The sequence below is a fragment of the Gouania willdenowi genome, chromosome 6 (assembly GCF_900634775.1).
Source record: "Gouania willdenowi chromosome 6, fGouWil2.1, whole genome shotgun sequence".
In the NCBI taxonomy this organism is placed as follows: Eukaryota; Metazoa; Chordata; class Actinopteri; order Blenniiformes; family Gobiesocidae; genus Gouania; species Gouania willdenowi.
The window spans coordinates 14,702,511-14,722,662 of NC_041049.1; the positions used below are offsets into that span (position 1 = coordinate 14,702,511).

Here is a 20,152-nt window from a genome sequence, read left to right on the forward strand (position 1 = left end):
TTTTTTTTTTGTTTCTCTTTGTGTGATATTTGGATATTTACGGGGAAATTAGAGCAAGAATTGAAGGACCTTCTTTTCCTTTATACATCTTTGGCATCTCCTCAGTGAGCTGGATTGAAATACATATTCATTAGCGACCAAACAAAACTGTACAGATCATTGATCCACCACTTTACCAATGTTGTGTTTGCATCTATTGTTTATTGGATTAAGGCTCTTTTTACACAGGGATACTGCTGGACCATCTTTGGTGAGCCGATATTGTGAAGCGATTTGGGACTACCTTGGTGGTTGTAAAGCGTTATATAAATCAAGTCCATTTACCATTTGGCACTTTTTGCGTTATCAATTTGGAATCGTACCAGACGGTGTCAATTACTGGAGCTGATTGTTTTTGTTTCTCTATATTTCAAATTGTAGCATTGGTATGATTTACAACAGTAAAAGCTAGTAGGGTGACCTTGCTTAAGTGAACGTGTTTATATCTTGCTTTGTAGGACAGGGGCTCTCTGACGGAGAATGTTTGGTTAGGTGAAGCCCGCTAACGGAGAGATATCACGGATATACTTATCCAGCTACGTAGTACAGGCCCCCTGTGTCACAGAGCCTTATGTGTCTGTGCTTTCCTTGCACTAATAAATCCATAGCTGTCTTCTTGCTGCTAAACATGTTAAAACCGGGTTATTCCAGTCCGTTTTTACAAACGTGCACACACGTATATAACTCCTGCATCATGTCAGCATGTGAGCCATTTGGTTTTTTTTAAATAGAAGAAAATGATGGTGGTCTTTTTCTGTATTTTTTATGGAATTGCTGCTGTCCGTCAGTCATCTCTACATCAGAGATGAGAAACAAGCCAAGTTGGTTTGCAATCACCCTGAGGTAACAGTTTTCATCAAGTCTAGGTTCTTATTTTTTTGTTCCGCTCCAGAATCCATTGCCTTTTCACACAAGGCCAAACAAAGTGAGGTGACATTCCACGTCCCTAAAGCTAGCTTCTGTAGCCAGGGATGGGATCGCCAAAGCTCCCTCTTTGGACTACCGCCCGAACCACATCGCACCGGCCCCATGCAAACCCTCCTGCAGGTGGTGAGCCTACGGAAGAGCCCACGTCATCTTTTCAGGCTCTGGGGTTGGGCGGAGACCCGGCCACCAGACGCTCGCTCTCGAGCCCCAACCCCAGGCCTGGCTCCAGGGTGGGGCTCCGGTAGCGCCAATCAGGGAAACGTGAACGTTCTTTGTTGTTTTAACATTACTTGTGGCTTTGGCAAATAAATCCTGGAGCAGAAAAAGCAAACCAAGACTCTACGGTATACTATATCCTTGCTCCTGGTTAAACTCCCTGAAACCCAGGAGCCGTTTCACCTGGAAATGGTACTGAGACTCTAGAACCTGAGGCTGAACCCGCATAGTATCAGTCTGAAAGCTCCAGAGTAAAGACACTTTTCTTTCTTCAGTGTAATTCCAACCTTCTCCGCTCCAAAGATCTCCATAAACAAACCTTGCAAATCTCTTTGTTTCCGCCTGTTTTTGTTTGTCCTTAGGGTTTCATTCTCTCTCGCTCTTCACAAATCTGTGTCTCTTTACCCGAGTGTAAGAGCAGCAGCAGCAGCAGCAGTGAGGACACGCCGTGCACAGACATCAGAGACTACGGAACTGTGACTGTCATTCCAAGCAGCCCTTTCTGATGTAAGTGGAGGGAAATCAAAGGTTATCATCTGTCACTGAATGCATTAAGGATCCATCTCATTTCCTGCGCTTTGTAACACTTCTATATGCAAGGCAGGCTTCCTTTCAATTAGACTTTATGAATACAGATCCTTCAATGTAGACTCAGGATGAGGGATTTCTTTTGGATTCAGCTTTTTTCTTGACTTACAATGTTACAATTTTCTTTGAAAGACCGAACAATATGTTATAATGGCAATAACTATCACCCGTGTACCCTTCGTTTTTTGGTTATTCTGTTTTAGAACCAAATCAAACGGTGTGGTTATTTTGTTCTACTGACTTAAAGCCTAAACAGAAATACAGAAACCACAAAAACCAGAAAGCAGCATTTTGTAAAATTAAAATTTTACATCTTGTTCTGTTTGTGAGATATTTGGAAATTAACGGGGAAATTAGAGCGTCACATTCTGTCAGAGCGGACAGGACGGTCCTAATAGTATCCAAATAAACAGGTGACTGACTATCGACTCTGAGGCTGGTGTGAGGAACAATATATCTTATAAAGAACCCTTTGTTCTTTGGTTATGCCATTTTAAGTTTAAATCAAAATAACAAATAAACAGTGTGGTTATTTTTTTCAAAAGTCCACTACCGTCTGTGGGTCCTCTCTGTGTGGTGAGATTAAAACATTAATCTCTCATCCACAGTTATCCCGTAAACATCAAATTCAACAGAAAAATGCTGCTTTTCTGGTTTTTGTTGTTTTTGTATTTCTGTTTTGGTTTTAAGTCAGTAAAGCTAAATAACCACATCTTTTATTTTTTATTTTGATTTGGTTTTCAAATAGAATAACCAAAGAACAAAGGGTACATGGATTGTTTATGTACCCAGGCTTAATTTATCATCAACTTGTGAAATCCAAATTGGATTTCTCCGACTACTTCATTCACGCTTAACAACTTGATGCCAAAAATGAGTCCGCTTTGTGTCGGCCTAATTTATTTGAGGTTTCTGTTTAACTGTGACTGTAGGCTGGTTGGTGTCTCAGTATATGATTCATGCCATGTGTTTGGAGGACTCATACATCACAACAGGGCCAATATGTCTGTGTTTAACTAATAGTTTTTGTGTCCTCAAGCATCCATGGATGGCACGGGGTTATGACAAACTGCATCAACAAGACATTCATTACCCTCAACATCCTAGCAACCAAATCACAATTACCACCATCCAAGAATGAGCATCCATCCCCGCTGCCTCGCTCTTACTCTTTGCACACCGTGTCGCCAACGCATAAATTAGCCTCCTCTTGTCACATTGGGGGGTTGGTGGGTTTGAGATTTAGCACAGTTTGTTTTGCTTGAGATAAGAAGGGCGTGCTGATTGTTGGTGACGGCAAAATATTCTTTACAAGCCAATCCATAAATGCCCTTTTCACATTCACTGTCTCCTGCATTCCTGCATATGGTATAAACGTCTGCACATTAATTGGATGTTTTTCTGCATTTCACAAAGTATAGTGCCATTTATGCTGTTGCTTCTGTGACTGACCGATGTACTCCGTTTTGTGCCACTGCCGGGACTCTATTGTTGCTACATGTCCTCCCCACAGTCATTAGATCACCATTAATCTCTCATCTCCCATTAAAACAACAGCCAGTGCGCTGGTCTTAGCAACAAAGTGGCCCTTCTTCCATCCATACAACGCTAGCAATGTGTTTGAATTAGCCTCTCGGGATTAGACCCACATAACTCATCCAGATGTCCGAGTTCACAAAGAGGTTACATTTTACTGTCATTGAAGTGAAAACACATTCAACATCCAAACTTATTAGTCAGAAGCTTGAAACATTCTCATTGTTCGCAACATATTATACGTGTGTGTAAAGTGTAATGTAACTCATCAAGGTGCAATAGTATCACACCAGGTGATTGCAGCTGTCCCTTTATTACTATGAATGTGGGAACAGTAAATCTGTGCCGGCCTACACATTCCACCCTGCTGTCATCCAAATTAACCCGTACAGTTGGGATTAGCTACTGATTTCAAAAGGTTTCGAGTTGAAGTAATATCAAGTAAAACAAAAACTACCCTAGCTTAAGACAGATATTGAAGCCAACTAAAGGCTAGGAAAGTATTTTGTATTGTTTGAAGAGAGATTTATATAAAATATAGAATCAGCTCCTTCACCTATCAAATGGCCAAAGGTTCCATTGGTGTTCCGGTGGAGGTTTGTGCCGCCAATAATCTCCTTAGCTCTTGGTCTCTTGCTGTGCAAAGCTGAAGTCTCTTCACTCTGATGTTATCCATTCAGACTTTTTCTGTCAACCACATCACATTTACCTTCTCCTGGGCCCAGCAGGAGGCTTTTTGACTGAACCGTATGCCTCGTAGGAGACCAAAATGCAGCAGCTCAGAGTATGGTTGTTTATCTTAGTGCTCCAGATGATATCAAGGTGTTTTACAAAATCTGTTGTTTAGTGCTTAGAAACCGCTTGTTTGAGCATTTTCAAAGGGTAAGAATAAATGTGACGTAATTTAGATCAGATGAGAGTTATCCCCTAACTAAATGAAATGTTAGCGTAGGCCTAACAGTCCAATGAATCAAACATTATTTAGCACAAAAATAAAGAAAATAAGTCAAAATTGCCGTTGAAAGTGCCGTAATCACATTTTTGCTTGATTCTGATATTACAGGAAATACCAAGAACAAACTAGAACAAAAATGGTGTCAAGAGAATTATTGTCCTCCTTGTCTAGCGAAGAAAAAACAGAAATCTGGGTATGAATGAAGTAAAAACACTTCCATGCATCCGTTTACGGGACTCCACATCCCACAGTGCAATGCTTAAAAATGTCAACAAACAAAGATAAAAACAAACTTTCAAGCAGCATATTTAACCCATGTTTCAGCCATTGATCTATGAGGCCTAGACTATGAATTTATGTAATAAATCAAAAATATCACGGGCAGCAGCTTTAAGTTTTTGATTGGACATTATATTTATTTATTAATTTTATTTATTTAACAGGGACAATACAGTCAAACATAGGACAAAAGTGCATACATAGTCCACCTCATCTAGTAAATTATACCAAGCTAGTTAAATCTATATTAAGATGAACTGTTTTCTATCCTAAGTTTAGTTTAGTTTAGTTTATTGCTGCACCGCTAAAATGTTAATACTTTCCGGGTTTTAAAACATGTTACAATTCAAACTTTGCCTGACATTTAAGTTTTTTAACATGGCATTTTAAAATCCAAACCCATTCCATAAACCTCTGTTTGAGAGGGAATAAAAGTCTGTTTTTGTGGTTTTGATTTAGCTTTGCATTTAATGCTGACTTTCAGATGAGCCCGCGGTGCCTTCACACACCCATTCAGTAATAGACGCCTTTGTTTTCATTGTTCTGGGTCCAAGCAACCGCACTGCTGTAGGGAAACTATACGGCAGACCTTTAACAGTGTCATGAAAGTGACACCACATATAAATGTCAGTGAGGAGACACAGCAATCAAAGGCTGCCTGACACTGAATAAAATGAATATATCAGAGAGAATTTCAATAGCTTGTTGTTGGTTGAAGCACTGAGGCAAACGGAGGAAAAACAGGCTCATAGGTTGCATTTTTATATCTTTTGGCTGTAAATCAGGACAGCTTAGAAAAAATGAAGTGATAAAATGAAATAGGTTGTAAAAGTGATATTGTGACTTTGCTATGCATTGGCTTCCATATGTTTATTCAATTCTCAAAAGGTGAGGTATAGAAAAAAAGCCATTTTTACTGAGTCTGTAGTGCTAGTTTGGTTAAAGGCAAAACGAGTGCAGGGTTCTAGTTAGAAAAAGTCTTAAAACATCAAAAGGGAAAACATTTTTAAAAGGTGCTGGAGAAACGGTTAATGTGCAGCTTTTTTTTGTGCATAAAATTAGACGTGGAGTCCCATTCCCCCTCCTCCCAGCAAACTTTAACCATTCATTTTAAAGTGATGCATGTTTATGCTAACTGGAAGCACTGAGGGCATTAGCATTATTCATAACGCCGAGCCTCCACAGTCCGCCCTTTGGTGAGGAAGAAAAACGACTTTAGACTTCACTAACTGGGAGCAAGAGGAGTTTTCCCAAGATATAAAAAAAAAAACCCTTCATCTAAAAGCTCTGCTGCTTAGTAGACTGAGAAATATACTGTAGTGAAATGTACGTCCTCACATGCTCAAGCTTAATCAGAACTCTCAGGCTAAAGGAGAATTTCATTGAGTGTAAGTGAATGGCTAATCACGTCTGCTGCTAACACATCATAGGTTCGATGATGATAAATGTCTGGGCTGCAGTAGATTTCAGACTTTATAACAAACTGACCTCAATTTGACTCGTCTATAGAAAAAGATTCAGAGAATTCGAGCATTTGGCAAAAGAAAGAACGGATTTCTTGACACTGTTCATCGTATCAGGACTGGAGTGGATGAAAAATCAGGTTTCACAAAATAGAACTATCAAGCATTAATTGTGCCTGAAATTATCATGATTTTGTCTTGATATGGACTTGTATATGATGTAAAATTCTGACGGTGCTAATCACATTCCTTTCAGTCTTTACTCGCTCGACCTCTTCTGGAACATTGCATTTTCCTGGGCAAAGATTGAAAATCACCATTAAATTGTGAGAGGCTGTGAGAGAGTCACTGCTTGAAGAAACTGATTTGAACAATTGAGGCAGCGAATGTCAAATGGGATTTTTGATTGTTTAAAGGTGTGACCAGATCCAATTTGCCTCTAATAATCGCAGCCTGTGCTAGAATCAGAAAGTGGTCCCAGCAAGCTACGGGATAAACTAATCCCGTTATAGGAGTGTTTCAATCATAATTGTGGTGTAAAATTCTCTAAATCAGGGGTTACCAGCCTTTCTGAAACTGCGAGCAACTTCAAAGTTACTGATTAATCTAAAGCGCTACCAGTTTCACTGAATTACTAAGATTTCACTGATTTACTTTAATCAGAGGGAAAGATAACAAAGCATGACTAGCAAAAAACTTAAAAAGGTAAGAAATAACTTAAGTTTGAAAATGCAACACTTTATTCATCGTCATGTTTGTATTTTACCAGCCACTAACTGCTTTAAACGAATTCATACATGTTTCTACAATTCAACAATTATGTAAGATTTAATAAAACTTTTTAAAAACATCAAAATCTAAACAACAGATTTGCACCATTTTTAACAAAAGCCTATCTGTGATACTCAATCCCATTTGTCACAATGTTTAGGTGAAAATAAACATTTAAAGATGGTTAATGTATTATGTAGTGCAGCAGCATTTAACTCTACTAACACTGACTACATCTGTCATCTGTAGCTATCATTGTGAGTTTCAAGCCTGGCAAGTAAATTACATTTTAGATTGAGCTCATTGGTGACCGACTAGTACTCTTAAAACCGGCCTGAGGGCCCCTCTAGTGGTCCATGTGGGCTACCTGGTGCCCACGGGCACTGTGTTGGTGACCCGTGCACTAAATCAATCAGAAACCCATCTTTTTTTATCTTTAGGGATCACTGCACCATGAGGCCCATAACGTCCTGTCCAAGATGATAGATATTCTTCAATACAGGCGTTGATGCAAGAATATGACAGCTGATCAGCTGTTCCCAGAAACTCACATTTTTATTCCAATTATTTTCTTATAATCTCACAAGGATTTTAAATCTATTATGATCTTGAGTGATGATTAAAAGGATATTTTGGTAAACCCTCAAGTTAATAATTGATTAGAAGTAAATTTTGTCTACCTATAACTCACCTTGTTAGTTTTAAGGTGCGATCAATGTTGTGCGACTTACTCCAATTTAAAACTAGCATTACACCAAGGGTGTTTCGAACATGGCTCACATGGTAATATGGTGTACTGTAGGTTTGATTGTGAACTCGTAAAAAAAAAAGAGAAAAGCCACTATCTGGGAGGGAGGAAATTATTTCTAGAGCAAATACATGTACAACTGCTCAGAAGTTATCCTTAGATCCCTAATTTAACATCTTCGTTAGCCATCCTTTCACAGGCAAGTGTGTATCCCTATCTTATTGACGATGATATAAAGTCATCAGATGAGTTTCTTAATTGTGTTTGCGCATCAGATGAAGTAGAGTTTACGAGAAAAGATCTAGAAAAGTCTCATATAATTTGTTAGTTGTTCGTCTACGCACCCATTTGGCAACACAAAGCATTGGTGCAGCAGCAATTTTAAAGTGAGGAGGTAATCTGAGGAAGGTAAATGAAGACACACACGAATGGATATATTTGTGAAATTATTGTGTAGTTATGGAAGCAGTAATTAGCAGGTGGTTTATGTAGACCAAAATTATCCTCTTGACATTAATTTGCAAGAATATTGTCAGTCTCAGGGTTGCCAGATTGAATTTTAAATCATGAGAGCTTGTTTTCTTTTTTAGGGAAAAAAAAAAAGAGTAATTTGAGGTGGAAGAACAGCCGCTGTATTTTTGGAACAGTTTGGTGTCAGGAAATGATCAGCTGCATGAGGTCGTCTATGTTCCACAAATCCATGTGTGTATTATAATAAACTTGTTTTTTATAGTCGAAATGAAAGGGAAATGTGGTCATTGTGTCTGGTATTTGTTATGATATTATTTTTCAACCACTCTGTCCTACAATTAGCTATGAATGCCAAGGTAGTCTGATGTGGAACAAATTGTTGCAAAATAAAAGTAGTGGACCAGTTTACATCCCTAAGACATTTCCCATATCAGCACTGGGCTTATGGTTACACCCCGCTCTAAATGGAATCGCCCCCTACTATGCAGATGGTTCAGTGTTATTCTATCTGTAACTGGACTCGATGCCAAGCTCTGAGTGGGCCTAATGACTCCTAAACCCAAGTTGGTTAAGTGGGAATTCAACACCAGCTCCCTGCTGTAAACTAATCTCCCCTCAGACCACCTGGACCCAGATTACACCCCGAGGCTTCAAAAACTCATGACACTAGCAAGACCATGAACAGTTTGCATATTTAAGCATTTTGTTCACAGCGATATTGGGACACTTATGCATGCGGCAATAGTCTGCTTTGACAACATGCTGTAAAGCACATGCCACAGTGTAAGTCAGAACGAAAACATATTAAATCACTGTTCTTGTCCCTGCAAACAATAATCCAAGACAATAAAGAGAGAAAAACTGGGGTTTGCCTTTTATAGCGTAACTGGCAATAAGGTCTCAGATGAGAATTGAAGCTTTGCTGCCAAAGAGCTCATCTAAAGATTTGGATAGAAGATATTTTATGCTAATCAGAAGGTTACTGGGGATTTTTATGCTTTATAAGTTGTGTTTTAACATTTTCCCCACCCTGGAACGCATAAATACCTGGAGGAAAGCCCTGTGCATATTTTATGTGAGTGTGTACCTAATGTAGTTGCAGCATGTAGCAGAAAAAATGTCTGTATATATCCATAACAGCTCCAGATGGTTTGCTGTAACATCTGTCTAACCTGACAAAACATAGCCAGCAGCATGTGGCCATAAGGTGTATTATTGGGTTATTGTGGCTTAAGGTTGGCTTCAAACCTCATAATAGTCACTGACTGACATCACTGCAGAAAATCACAAGCCACCTCTGCTGAGGGTGCATCCTCATAGCCCCCCGTTGGTATCATTTCCTTTCTTTCTCTTCAACACACTGCCAAAATCTGGGGCACCCTGAAAGGTGGGGTCACGCCAAAGAGTATTAATGAGTGGAACAGACACTGACAAACAGGCAGGGAGACGGACAGGGGCAGTGAAATAGAACGGAATTGAAAGTGTGCGGTGACTGATAAGTGGTGGAAAGGGCGGTGGAGGAGGAAAAGACGTTGTATTTTAAAGAGAGCGATGGTACGAAAAGATAAATCAGTAGCTTTGACGCTCAAAGAGACTCTTTAATGGTGCTAGACTGGTTCTTGCTCCTCTTTTGCTTTACGTTTGTTTTGTCTAATTTTTATTACTTTTCACCAGAGGTGAAAGTAACAGATTACAAGTGTTCATGTTACTGTAATTGAGTGGCTTTTATGGGTACTTGTACTTTTTTGAGTATATTTCTACATCAGTAACTTAACTACATTTTAAAAGAAGTAATTTGTTTTATTTCTCAGTGGCTTTGACGCGCAAAGAAGCTGCGTTTCCATTACCCTTGGAAATGCGCAAAATCTAAATAGCGCAATAAAAATTGGTAATGGGAACACCTCAATTTTGGAAAAACATTCAAATATTGCTAAAAAAGTTTTTACGCTTTCATGAGGAGGAATTTCAGACGTTTTGATATTGGAATGTATTGCAAAAGCGCTATGGAAACACTTTTCCCGCAAATGCATGTCACAGAACGTGACGTACATGGTCACATGACCGCTTCTCTTCGAGAAAACATGACGCGGTACATGTGGATGGAAGAGAAGACCGAGACATTTCTTAGCATTTTACTTAAAAATTATTCCTGCCTGATATATGATTACAGAATTTCTCCTGGTCAGACTGCCCTAAGTAGGCCAGATAATCGTATACTGATAGCATTTACCAAGGTCTCTTCTCTGAGGCTCTGTCATTGTCATGACTACCACTATGAGGAACATACAAGACCCTGAGAGCACAGAACAATGGCAGATTAATTGAGACACAAACATTGAAACCTCTGAGACCCAAACCGGTCTGCTTCTAAAACACATTGACTAAATAAACCCTGTTCATAAACCCTGTCTGACCAGCAACCCTAAAACTTGACTCCGTCTCATTTAATCCAAAACCGTCACAATACTAGCACATTAGTGTTGAAACAACAAAGGAATACAAAGTGTTATAAGGAAGTTTGGAGCGTCCATCGTCCTACAGCGAAGTATCGCTGGATGAGATTTCATTGGAATTATGAGGCTCCTGCCCAAAACAATGTTCAATGGAAACACGTTCAAAGCAAAAATTTCTAGTGAAACACAGCTTGTTTTGTCTCTTTTTTCTTACTTTTCACCTCATGCAACTCCACTTCCTCCCTCCCTTCCTTCTCTTTTCCATTTCTCACCTGCTTTGTATCATACTGCGCAGGCCACTTGGCTGATCAGTGAGTATGGTAATGAGGTAGGAGCTGATAACAACCGATACGTCCTCTCATCAGGTGCTAAGAGCTCGAATGACATTTTTACACAGTCGTAAAATGAGGGTAAAATGCCGTAAAGCTGATGAATGGACAGACCCTGTGTGGCTCCCCTTTCTGTGTGGGACATGAATGTACATAGTGTGCGCAAAGAGGCATATCTACTCCTCAACATGGTCGTGTAGCTGTGCGCACATGTATCATATGTGGATCCTTCGGAGGGAGGGAGGGAGGGAGATGAGAGGGGGGTGGGAGAGGTGTGTCTCCCTACCCACAGAATAGGCTTTCATCCCGGGCTTATCAGGGCCAACACAGGGGGAGATTGTTGGCTAGTGGGGCGAAACGGTGACTGCTCCAACTAACCCACAAATACACAAACATACACACACATATACTGGACGTGTCTACCCCTGACTTTGTGACCTGCCACCTCACAATCAGCAGTGAGTGTGTGTTTGCTCCCCACCAAGCAGACACAAAGAAAAACACATCAGCAAACATCCAGTCTCCCACCAAATCCCACCCATACACAATATGAATTCATAATCAAGGATACATACACTATTGCATGTGTTTTTCTAGCACAAAATTAGAATTCAATAAAGCAAACACTACCACCAGACTACCCAAGGCACCATAGCCCATATGCGTCTTTAAATCATGTATTATCACCACACTGAGCACCGATGAGCAGCCATAATCATGATGGAAGACTTTTTCTAATGCTAAATATCACTGTTAGAAAGGAAAAATAAACCCATAAAAATCATCCAAAGATTTATGGTTTCTCCTCCTCAAACTAACAAATAACTACACTCCAGTACTGTGTGTGTATGAGTGAAAGCCTTGTCAAGTGGACTTAGAACCACAGGTGAAAAGGTCTAATCCACTGACCCACACCCACACAGGCAGACAAGCTGTTGGACTGGAAATGCAGGGGGAAAATGGAAAGGTCATTTTGTTCAACGCTTGGTGAGAAGTCTAAATCGCGTCAGAGAAAGACAGAAACAAAAACATAAGTGTAGGTGTTGGGCTTGTCTGATAAGCTGACAGTTTTGTTCATCTGTTGCAAAAATGTATGGCACAAACACGTCAATCAGAGGTGAGACCTGCGAGCACAAGATTGCAGTTGTCCATGTCCTGAGTGCTCAGTAAATTACAAGAACTTTTCACACAGTCTTGATCTTTCACCTGGGAATCTCTCTTGTTTTCTACAAAACACCTAACCTGTCACACTGATAGAGGTAAGTGTTAAATCCATGCAATCTCTGTCATCGGTGAATGGTCAAGCTTGGTTTTTAACCATATGGAGGTGACGGCTGTGTGAGTGGGACCACAGCTTCGTCGGCTCTGCATGGGTCTTATTGGAGCTCACAGGTGGCATCTGAACGGGTGTCTGTCTGGCCTCCTTCATGCTGTCTAACAGGCTGGACATGAAGCCTGGCATCTGTCTTCAGAGGGCATGCCCAAACTACCCATTATCCACATATAATATATTCCTGCATGTTTTAATCGTCAAAAATGTATTATTCTGATGTTTTTTCTTTATCAGATACTTATAGTATTGTCCTCATTGATCAATAAATCCAAGATAATTTGCTCGAAAATAGGTTGAAATTCCCGCTTGAATAGTTGTTTCGATCTGCACCATGAACATGCAGTTTGTTGCCTTTTTTACGCATTGCATTGTTAGATGTGGAGTCGCGTCAACGGATACATGGAAGTGTTTTTACTTCATTCAGATATCGCGGGGAATACCGGGAACAAACTAACAAAAATGGTGTCAATCGAATCACTGTCCTCCTTGTCTGGCAAAGAAACACAAAATCACAGTTAGAAAGAAGAAAAAAATACTTCGATGTATCCATCTAAGGGACTCCACATCCCACAATGCATAGCTGTTGAAAACACATATTTAATCTTTTAATCTATATATTTTCCTGTGCAACATTTCACAGCATGACTGTTAAAAGAAAAGTTTCCTTCAAAATTAATGACAAGTCCAACATTAGAGACATTAAGTATATATTTATTTTTGACCAGGTGTCCTACCAGGTGAAAATTGCTGCACTAGACACTATAATATAAAAATGGAGATTTCATGAATATTGTATCAGCCATACAAAATTAAAATACAGTATAAGTAAAAATCATCAGTCTAATTCTGTTCCTGCTTTGCTAGATTGTCCAAGTTTAGATTGCTTAATGACAGGAAGTTGCAGTGGGGACACTTCTGATTTCAAAATATAGATAAATGGAGATAAACTCTGATCTGATCAAGTATGTTGCTGAAAGGGAGTTTTTTCTCCCCACTGTTGCTGATGCATGTTCATGTGAATTTGTTGGGCTTTTTACGCTGGACTACCGGACTGAAAACGCCACTCTCGTTGTAGGTATAATATATGGATGTGTACTCATCAACGCTCGGAGCCTGATTTTCGATTTAGGGGCCAGGGGGGCCTCAAAGGGCCCCGAGAGAAAAAAAAAATAAACAGAAAGTCGATTTCTCATATATTTGCAACTCAAATATTACGACGGTTGGTGGTACCGAATAATTGCCACATACCAATATATAAACGGGGAGCATTACCCCGTACGTGTCACGGGGGTGCCAGGGATCAGAATGCAGTTTGGTATGAATACTATGTGATGAAACGCTCAGAGCCCTTTTTTGAAATGGGGCCCATTTTAAAGCTAATTCAACGTAGATTACGATTATGCCTTGCATAGATCAATTAGGGCCCCTTTCTTTGGTAATTTTCATTAAAGTCATTTTCTCATTAATTTGCGAGTCAAATATTGCGACATTGGTGGTACCGAATCATTGACACATATGAATGGGGCCCATTACTTCATATATGTGCCACAGGGGCGCCAGGGGGCCCCATTTTTCAAATGACTAACATCTTTGACATATTGTTTCAAAGGCAATTCAATGAAGATTATGATTTTATGTCGCACAATTTTATTTGCTTTACTCGGTGGAACCGAGTCATTTCACTGAATTCTCGGGAACGTGCTACGTTCAGCAGAACTTGTTCTTAAGAATTTTATATTTTGATAAGTGCTACGAGATTACGATTGTTGTAATTTGAGCTATATAAATACAGCTGAATTGCGTTGATCTGTGGAGGATCTCTGCTAAAAGGCTTAAAAGCCTTACCTCACAATCTCATGTTGGAGCAAGCTAGCTATTGTTGTGAATTAGCATTTGCATGTTTGTAAAGTATTGCATAGTGAAAGAAACTGCTGACTATTGTAACTAAACTAAAAACATTCAAACGTAGGTTTCTGTGAGGCTGTAAAGGCCAGACGCTGTGGGACAATTGGACACAGTTACAAGAAAAGAACCGGTAATAGCATTTTTTTTAACACTCTCGATGGTGCCCCATGGTGCAAGTGTTCCGTGGTACACGTACACACACAAAATCACAAGTGAAACGCTCGATGTAAATGGTCTGACAAGAGCAATAAATCTTTCAGCGGCCGCTGGGCAGCTGGAGTCAAGCAGCCAGAAGTCAGAGCATGCAGCTGTGTGAACAGAGATAGCCATTGCTACGGCAAACAGCGGGACAAGCCTGCAGGCTACCGGCTATAATTGGCCTTGGCAATGCTCCGTTACTTTGTCCAAATGAAAGGTGCTGAAGTCATCTGTTGCAAAAAAGCTTGATGTCCTTTCTGGGAAAAAAAAAAACTATTAGCAATATTGCCCATTTTGTCATTGTTTCATCAATGGAAAGCATTCCGTATCGCTAATAGAAGGAGAAAAAAAAAAATCACCCTTCAGGCCTGTTAGCATAAAATAGCACAAAACTCATCTGAACCTCACAGGAAATGTATTATATTCAGTAGCTAAGAAAAAAGATAATAGATTATAACAGAAAAGTGAAAACATTCACTTAAAAAGTGGTGATTTATCATCTATGTATTAAGTCTGTTTGGAAATGTTCAAAAGTTTGTCTAATCAACCTAACTTTATGTCATTTAGAAATAGGAGTGAACAAACCAGTGATTTGAAGACAGAGGAGACATAAAAACTAGTTTTAAAGTTTTCTCTAAGTTTCATGTGGATGTGAGCAATCTAATGTATCCCATGGTTCCTGATGTAGACTGAGCAGTTAGCAAGTAGCTAATCAAAGTAGCAGCAGTTATTTTAATAGGCACATTGAGCGCACTGCGTTGCCTTGTGTATGAAATTTGCTATACAAATGAAATAGCCTTTAGCTAGTGATCAGTTTACCTGCAAATGGAGGTTGGTCGAGACATTTCTTCTGTTGTGGTTCAAGAAGCACTAAGCAACACCAAACACCAACTGGAGCCAAACCCATAGAAGATCATGAGGGCTTGTTGAGTTTCATCAAAGTTGTTGGGTATTTGGTACACCGTTGTAGACCGTGTCCATTACCAGCCCCGTCTCACAGAGTTTGTGAAACTATCACGAAAATGACTTCATGTATAATTTTGTGCACAAGACAGTTTCCTCATATTTTTCATGCTGCTGGGCACAAAATGTTTCCGTGCTTTGTGACACAAATGTTTTTCTTGCTGCAAGGCACAGATGTATGCAGAGCTGCTGATATATGACCTTAAGTATAACCCAAACCATGAGTGAAATGTTTTGACAAGATGTACTCGAATGAAACAAAACACATGAGTTTGAGGGTCAAACAAAATGCAGAAATTATGTTTGCACCCACGACAATAGAAACATTCCTTTTTGTGACTGTATCATGTTTTCCTGTGAGATCATGTCGAACAGACACAAGTTTCTAGGGGTGTGTATTGCCTGGCATCTTTGTATGCTGATACATTGGTCGCGATAAATATAAATATATGACTTAAGAAACAACTAATCTGTAAATGTGTACACCTTCATGAGAACGTTATGTATGAAATATATTTTATTTGCATATTTTACCGTCAAAACATTGGCTTTAACATGCCATGTGCCAACAACTTCAAATAAAAAAATACACATACAGTCTGCCTGTGGCTTTGTAATATTGCGATATATCGCCAAAATGATTTTTTTCAACACCCCTACAAGTGTCCCTTCTAACTCTCGATGTGGAAACTCAAACTATCCAAACATACGTGTATTTGTACAGCTTGTGGAGTCTTGGAAACCAACTTAAGTAGAGAAGTAAACCTTTATTCCTTAACAATTAACACAGTCACATTTTAAGCCAACAACAATAAAATAACCTCAATCTTGCTAATTTGAGTCCGTCAACAGGTCATTGGAGGGATCTTTCAACAGGAAAAGCTACAAGAAGACCCCGAAGAATCTGAGTAGAACTACAGGGAAAATGCAGGTTTAAAAATGAATAAATGAATTAAGTTTATCTAATTATACCATCATATTCATCTGTCGGTGAACTGTTTGAGGTTAATTAACAATCTCTTTTGTTTCTAAACTAAAAATAATGAGCAAGTGGTGTCCTATTGTGTCCCGAAGTAGGTCCAAAAATAAACCCAAAACTCATTTAAAATCCTCAGTGTTGTGTGAATGCCAAGTGTGAATGGCAGAAACAGATTGCAGAGAGGGAGACAGACGGAGCGATAGCAGGACTAATGAAGGTTGTAAAGGAGACACTACGAATAAGGAAAGGAGTCAGAACGAGTGGGAAAGGAAAATAGTCGGAGGGATTTCTGACGAGTCTCACCGGATTTGCAGGATCCCCCGTCATCCTCAAGTTTGGGGACAAAGTCACACTGACACACTTTCTCTCCTTTTCTGCTTTCTTTCACACTGATAATGAGAGCTGTAGGTGTCCACCGGCTGCCGCGTACACACCACAGAGCGTTTAACAGTAAGCGGATGCTCTGACACACATGTGCACACTTTTCTTGGATTTCTGCCATGGTGCCAGGACACCTGCCGTGTGATGTATAAAAAGGAGACCTCATAAGGGTCATTTTTGTGATAGTTAGCCAAGATTCATATAAAGCCCTACATCTGTTACTGGATGAAGACTCTGAGCTGAAAGTGTATCCTGTCCTTTATTTGCAACAGTGTAATTAAGTTTAGCTTTATATGAAGTAAAGCCCAACCGATATGGGATTAAAAAGCTGATATCCAACGTATCTGTCGATATATTGTCTATCGACCAATATATCAGCTGAAATATGAAATAAGAACATTAATATACACAGGATTTACATATACTGTGAACACTAATTGTTATAATTCCCAATATATGATTCAAGACAAAGAAGCAAAACACTACTAATGTAAAATAAGAAACTTTAATTAGTAACAATGTCAACATAAGGACTGTAAAGCCACTTTTTCCACAATTATGGAAAACACAGCAAAAAGTTACATATAACAGCCCGACCGATTAATCGGCTAGTTCAGTGTTTCTCAAATGGGGGTACGGTAACATGTGGTGGTGGTGATGCCGGAGAAGTGATCTTGCCATTGACGTGTGCTGCTGGATAGCAACATGAGCAAGACTTCTACATTTCCACACAGTTCTTAATTATTCTATAATAGAAATATGCCTGTTTCCCCACTCGTAACAATAAAAGAGCACATTGGACCGAGTACACACCCGCCGATGTTCACGACAAGAAGAAGAACCTATTGACCATACTAAATAAAAGAGGCGCCACCCTGTAGTGTTATATTCTCAAAAGTGACTGTACGTGTATCCCTAGGGGTACACCATGGCACTACAGGGGGTACTGTAGAGAGTGTTGAAAATAAACAAATGAAAGAATCAAAAATATGGGGTTATAATGTTCATTTTTGGTTACAAATAATAATCGAAAAATGATGATGGAAATGATCTTGATAAGAACATGAACTGAAAATACCAGGGTCAGTCTTGGCAGGAGATGACCAGAAATTATAAAAACTATAGAAACAAATATATTCAGGAGGCACTAAATTCTGTTTCTTTCAATTATTTACAAAATAAAGTTCTTTGAAATGTGTGTTATCACTTATTCATTCCATCATTATGCCCAATTTTTTCATAGTATTTTGAGCAAAACGTTGTAGTTGGACAAAAAAGGGGTAGTTGGATTAAAAAATAAGAGGTTTGAGAACCACTGGGCTAGGTTATTGACCAATGTTGATTAATCGGTGATTGCTAAAATCAACCCGTTTACGTTATCGGTCAGACTTTAATACAAAGTGTACTGCATACCCATGTGTACTTGTGCATCTACTTATAGATGAATATAAGCCACCCTCCACAATATTGATCAGGTAAAACAATGTCGTATAAACATGGACTTATTATTATTTTGGTGCCTTTGTTTGGCTGCTACATTTTAGTCCCATCAACAACTGAAAATGAGCCCTCGCCTCCTAGAGTTCCCTTTAATTGACGAGACTAATTTTCCTGCACTCCACCCAGAGAGACAACGCAGACACCCAGTGTCTCATTAATGCATGGGGGCATGTAGTCTGAGAGCATAATGAGCCCGAGATTGCCGCACTGTGAATAAGGTTCATAAAAGTGTCATAAAAGTGCCGTCAAGTCATGATGGAGTATTATAGCAAAGGTAATATATTTGTTATATTTTTCCAAAGCTCATAAAAATGTATCATGCAGAATTTCAGTATGCACCAATAGCACAAATCATTATATATATTTTTGTCCAATGCAGTATGCTTTACATTATAAAACCAAGCCGAATTCATCAGCATTGCTCAGCCCTAATCACAGTGTATCACGTTTCCTTGTAGCCTGTAACACTGTACACCACTAAATGATGAATGAATCCCAGCCTGGCTGCACTGTATTCCACAATAAAGAACACGCTGAGCACATGTTCGCACACATTTAGCACGGCACATAATAACTACTCTAAAACTCTGAGCCTGGCTGTGTAGTTTAAGAGAGGAAACAATATGTCACTTTTTCACACTTCTTAACACTTTGTATCTAATCAACACGTCCAAGCGAAACCCAGTGTAACACAAGAAGTCATCCATTTACAGTTTTTTATTGCTTGCAATGACAACTTGAGTGTTTTCAAGTAAAAAAAAAACAAAAAATGAATGCATAATGTTTTTCTTCTGTCCACTTTTGGCAAACGACAATACGTATACACATCAAGATTTCCACAGCTGAATTCCTATTTTCCCACAGTAGCAGCAGGAGACATATTACACGTTAGGTCAGGCTATCCAAGTTTTGACAAACAACACAAAGGGAAACAGCAGAACGCATTTGCCGGCTGTCCTTTGAACTATGATTCTTCCAGACAGTCGCAGGCAGAGAGGAGATGTGATGAATTCCCCTGGAGCCAGCATGGAAAAGAAGAGCTGAACTCACATCTCCTGCTACTGAGGAGAAATAACTAGCTCCACTCACTTTGATGGAGAGTGGAGTGCACACACACTCATATATACACTCACACAGCACCCTTGGCTGTCAGCTTGGAAATAACTCATTTTGTGCCTTTCTCTCATGTCCTTCTTTCCCACTCCATGTGTTATTTCTTAATTTAGTGACTATATCATGTGTGGGTCTTGCAGGATTGAACCCAGTCTTTCAACAACACCGATTCAGCACCAACTTCATTTCTAGAACAACCAAAACAGCCTCCATCCCTTTCTCTGTGTCTCACTCACCTGTGCAATCTCATAAAGCAGTTTGTAGTGTTCCTCCCGTTTCTGCAAGGTGCACAAATTGCAGCCCATTCTAGTTGTCAGGGAAACAGAGCCGAGAGCCCGCTGGAGTGTGTGCGCTGTCTGTGGAGTGTGTGAGCTCCCCTTGGGCGATACACACTCGGGCTCCTTTTCCGTGGCTCCCCCCACACCTCTTTCTCATCCGTGTATCCTCAGAGATCCCCACTGTTGGTCTGAGAACAGTACACCCACGTTTCAGTTACACATGCTACAGCGGAGCTGGTGCGCGTATTGTTGTGGTGTTTGTGTCAGTTATCGGATGAGTGGTACCCACCTGGCTTCTCTGTCCTGTCACTCCTTCCCTTGACTCCCACTTGCATGCCTTCATACACTCCCACTCCCTTCTTCACTCTCCTTTACGCCACCACCTCCTCTCTCACTGTGAGCACACTCTCGTACAACACACACACTTTTGGCTCGCAGAGACACACCTCCTGCCTACACATGCCTGCTCCTACACCAGCTCATGAATAGAAGTCATCCTCATTGGCTGTTTGAAGGAAGAGCCAGGGAAAGAAGGGAGGAGACTAGTCCTATTTGGAGAGGATTCAGTATCAGAAGAACATCAGTTCAGTTGTGGGCATGCCGAGTAAAGGACGAGCAGGACGAGAGTAATGGTAAATGGACTCGATTTATATAGCGCTTTATCCCCACACTGAAGTATTCTCAAAGCGTTTTACAATATCAGCTCATTCACACATTCACAATCACA

The 20,152-nt window shown here is 39.9% G+C and overlaps 1 protein-coding gene across 1 annotated transcript in view; it reads right to left on the reverse strand.

The window, feature by feature from the left end:
* Positions 1–19,853, reverse strand: part of pdzrn4 (PDZ domain containing ring finger 4) — a 48,930-nt gene extending 29,077 nt beyond the window's left edge. The window contains exons 1-2 of the mRNA XM_028451502.1: positions 19,715–19,853; positions 19,384–19,613 (exon numbers count right to left, since the gene is read on the reverse strand). Of these exons, the coding sequence (XP_028307303.1) occupies positions 19,384–19,452 (69 nt within the window). The 5' untranslated portion in view covers positions 19,453–19,613; positions 19,715–19,853. The remainder of the gene's footprint in view (positions 1–19,383; positions 19,614–19,714) is intronic.
* Between the last annotated feature and the right edge of the window lie 299 nt (positions 19,854–20,152).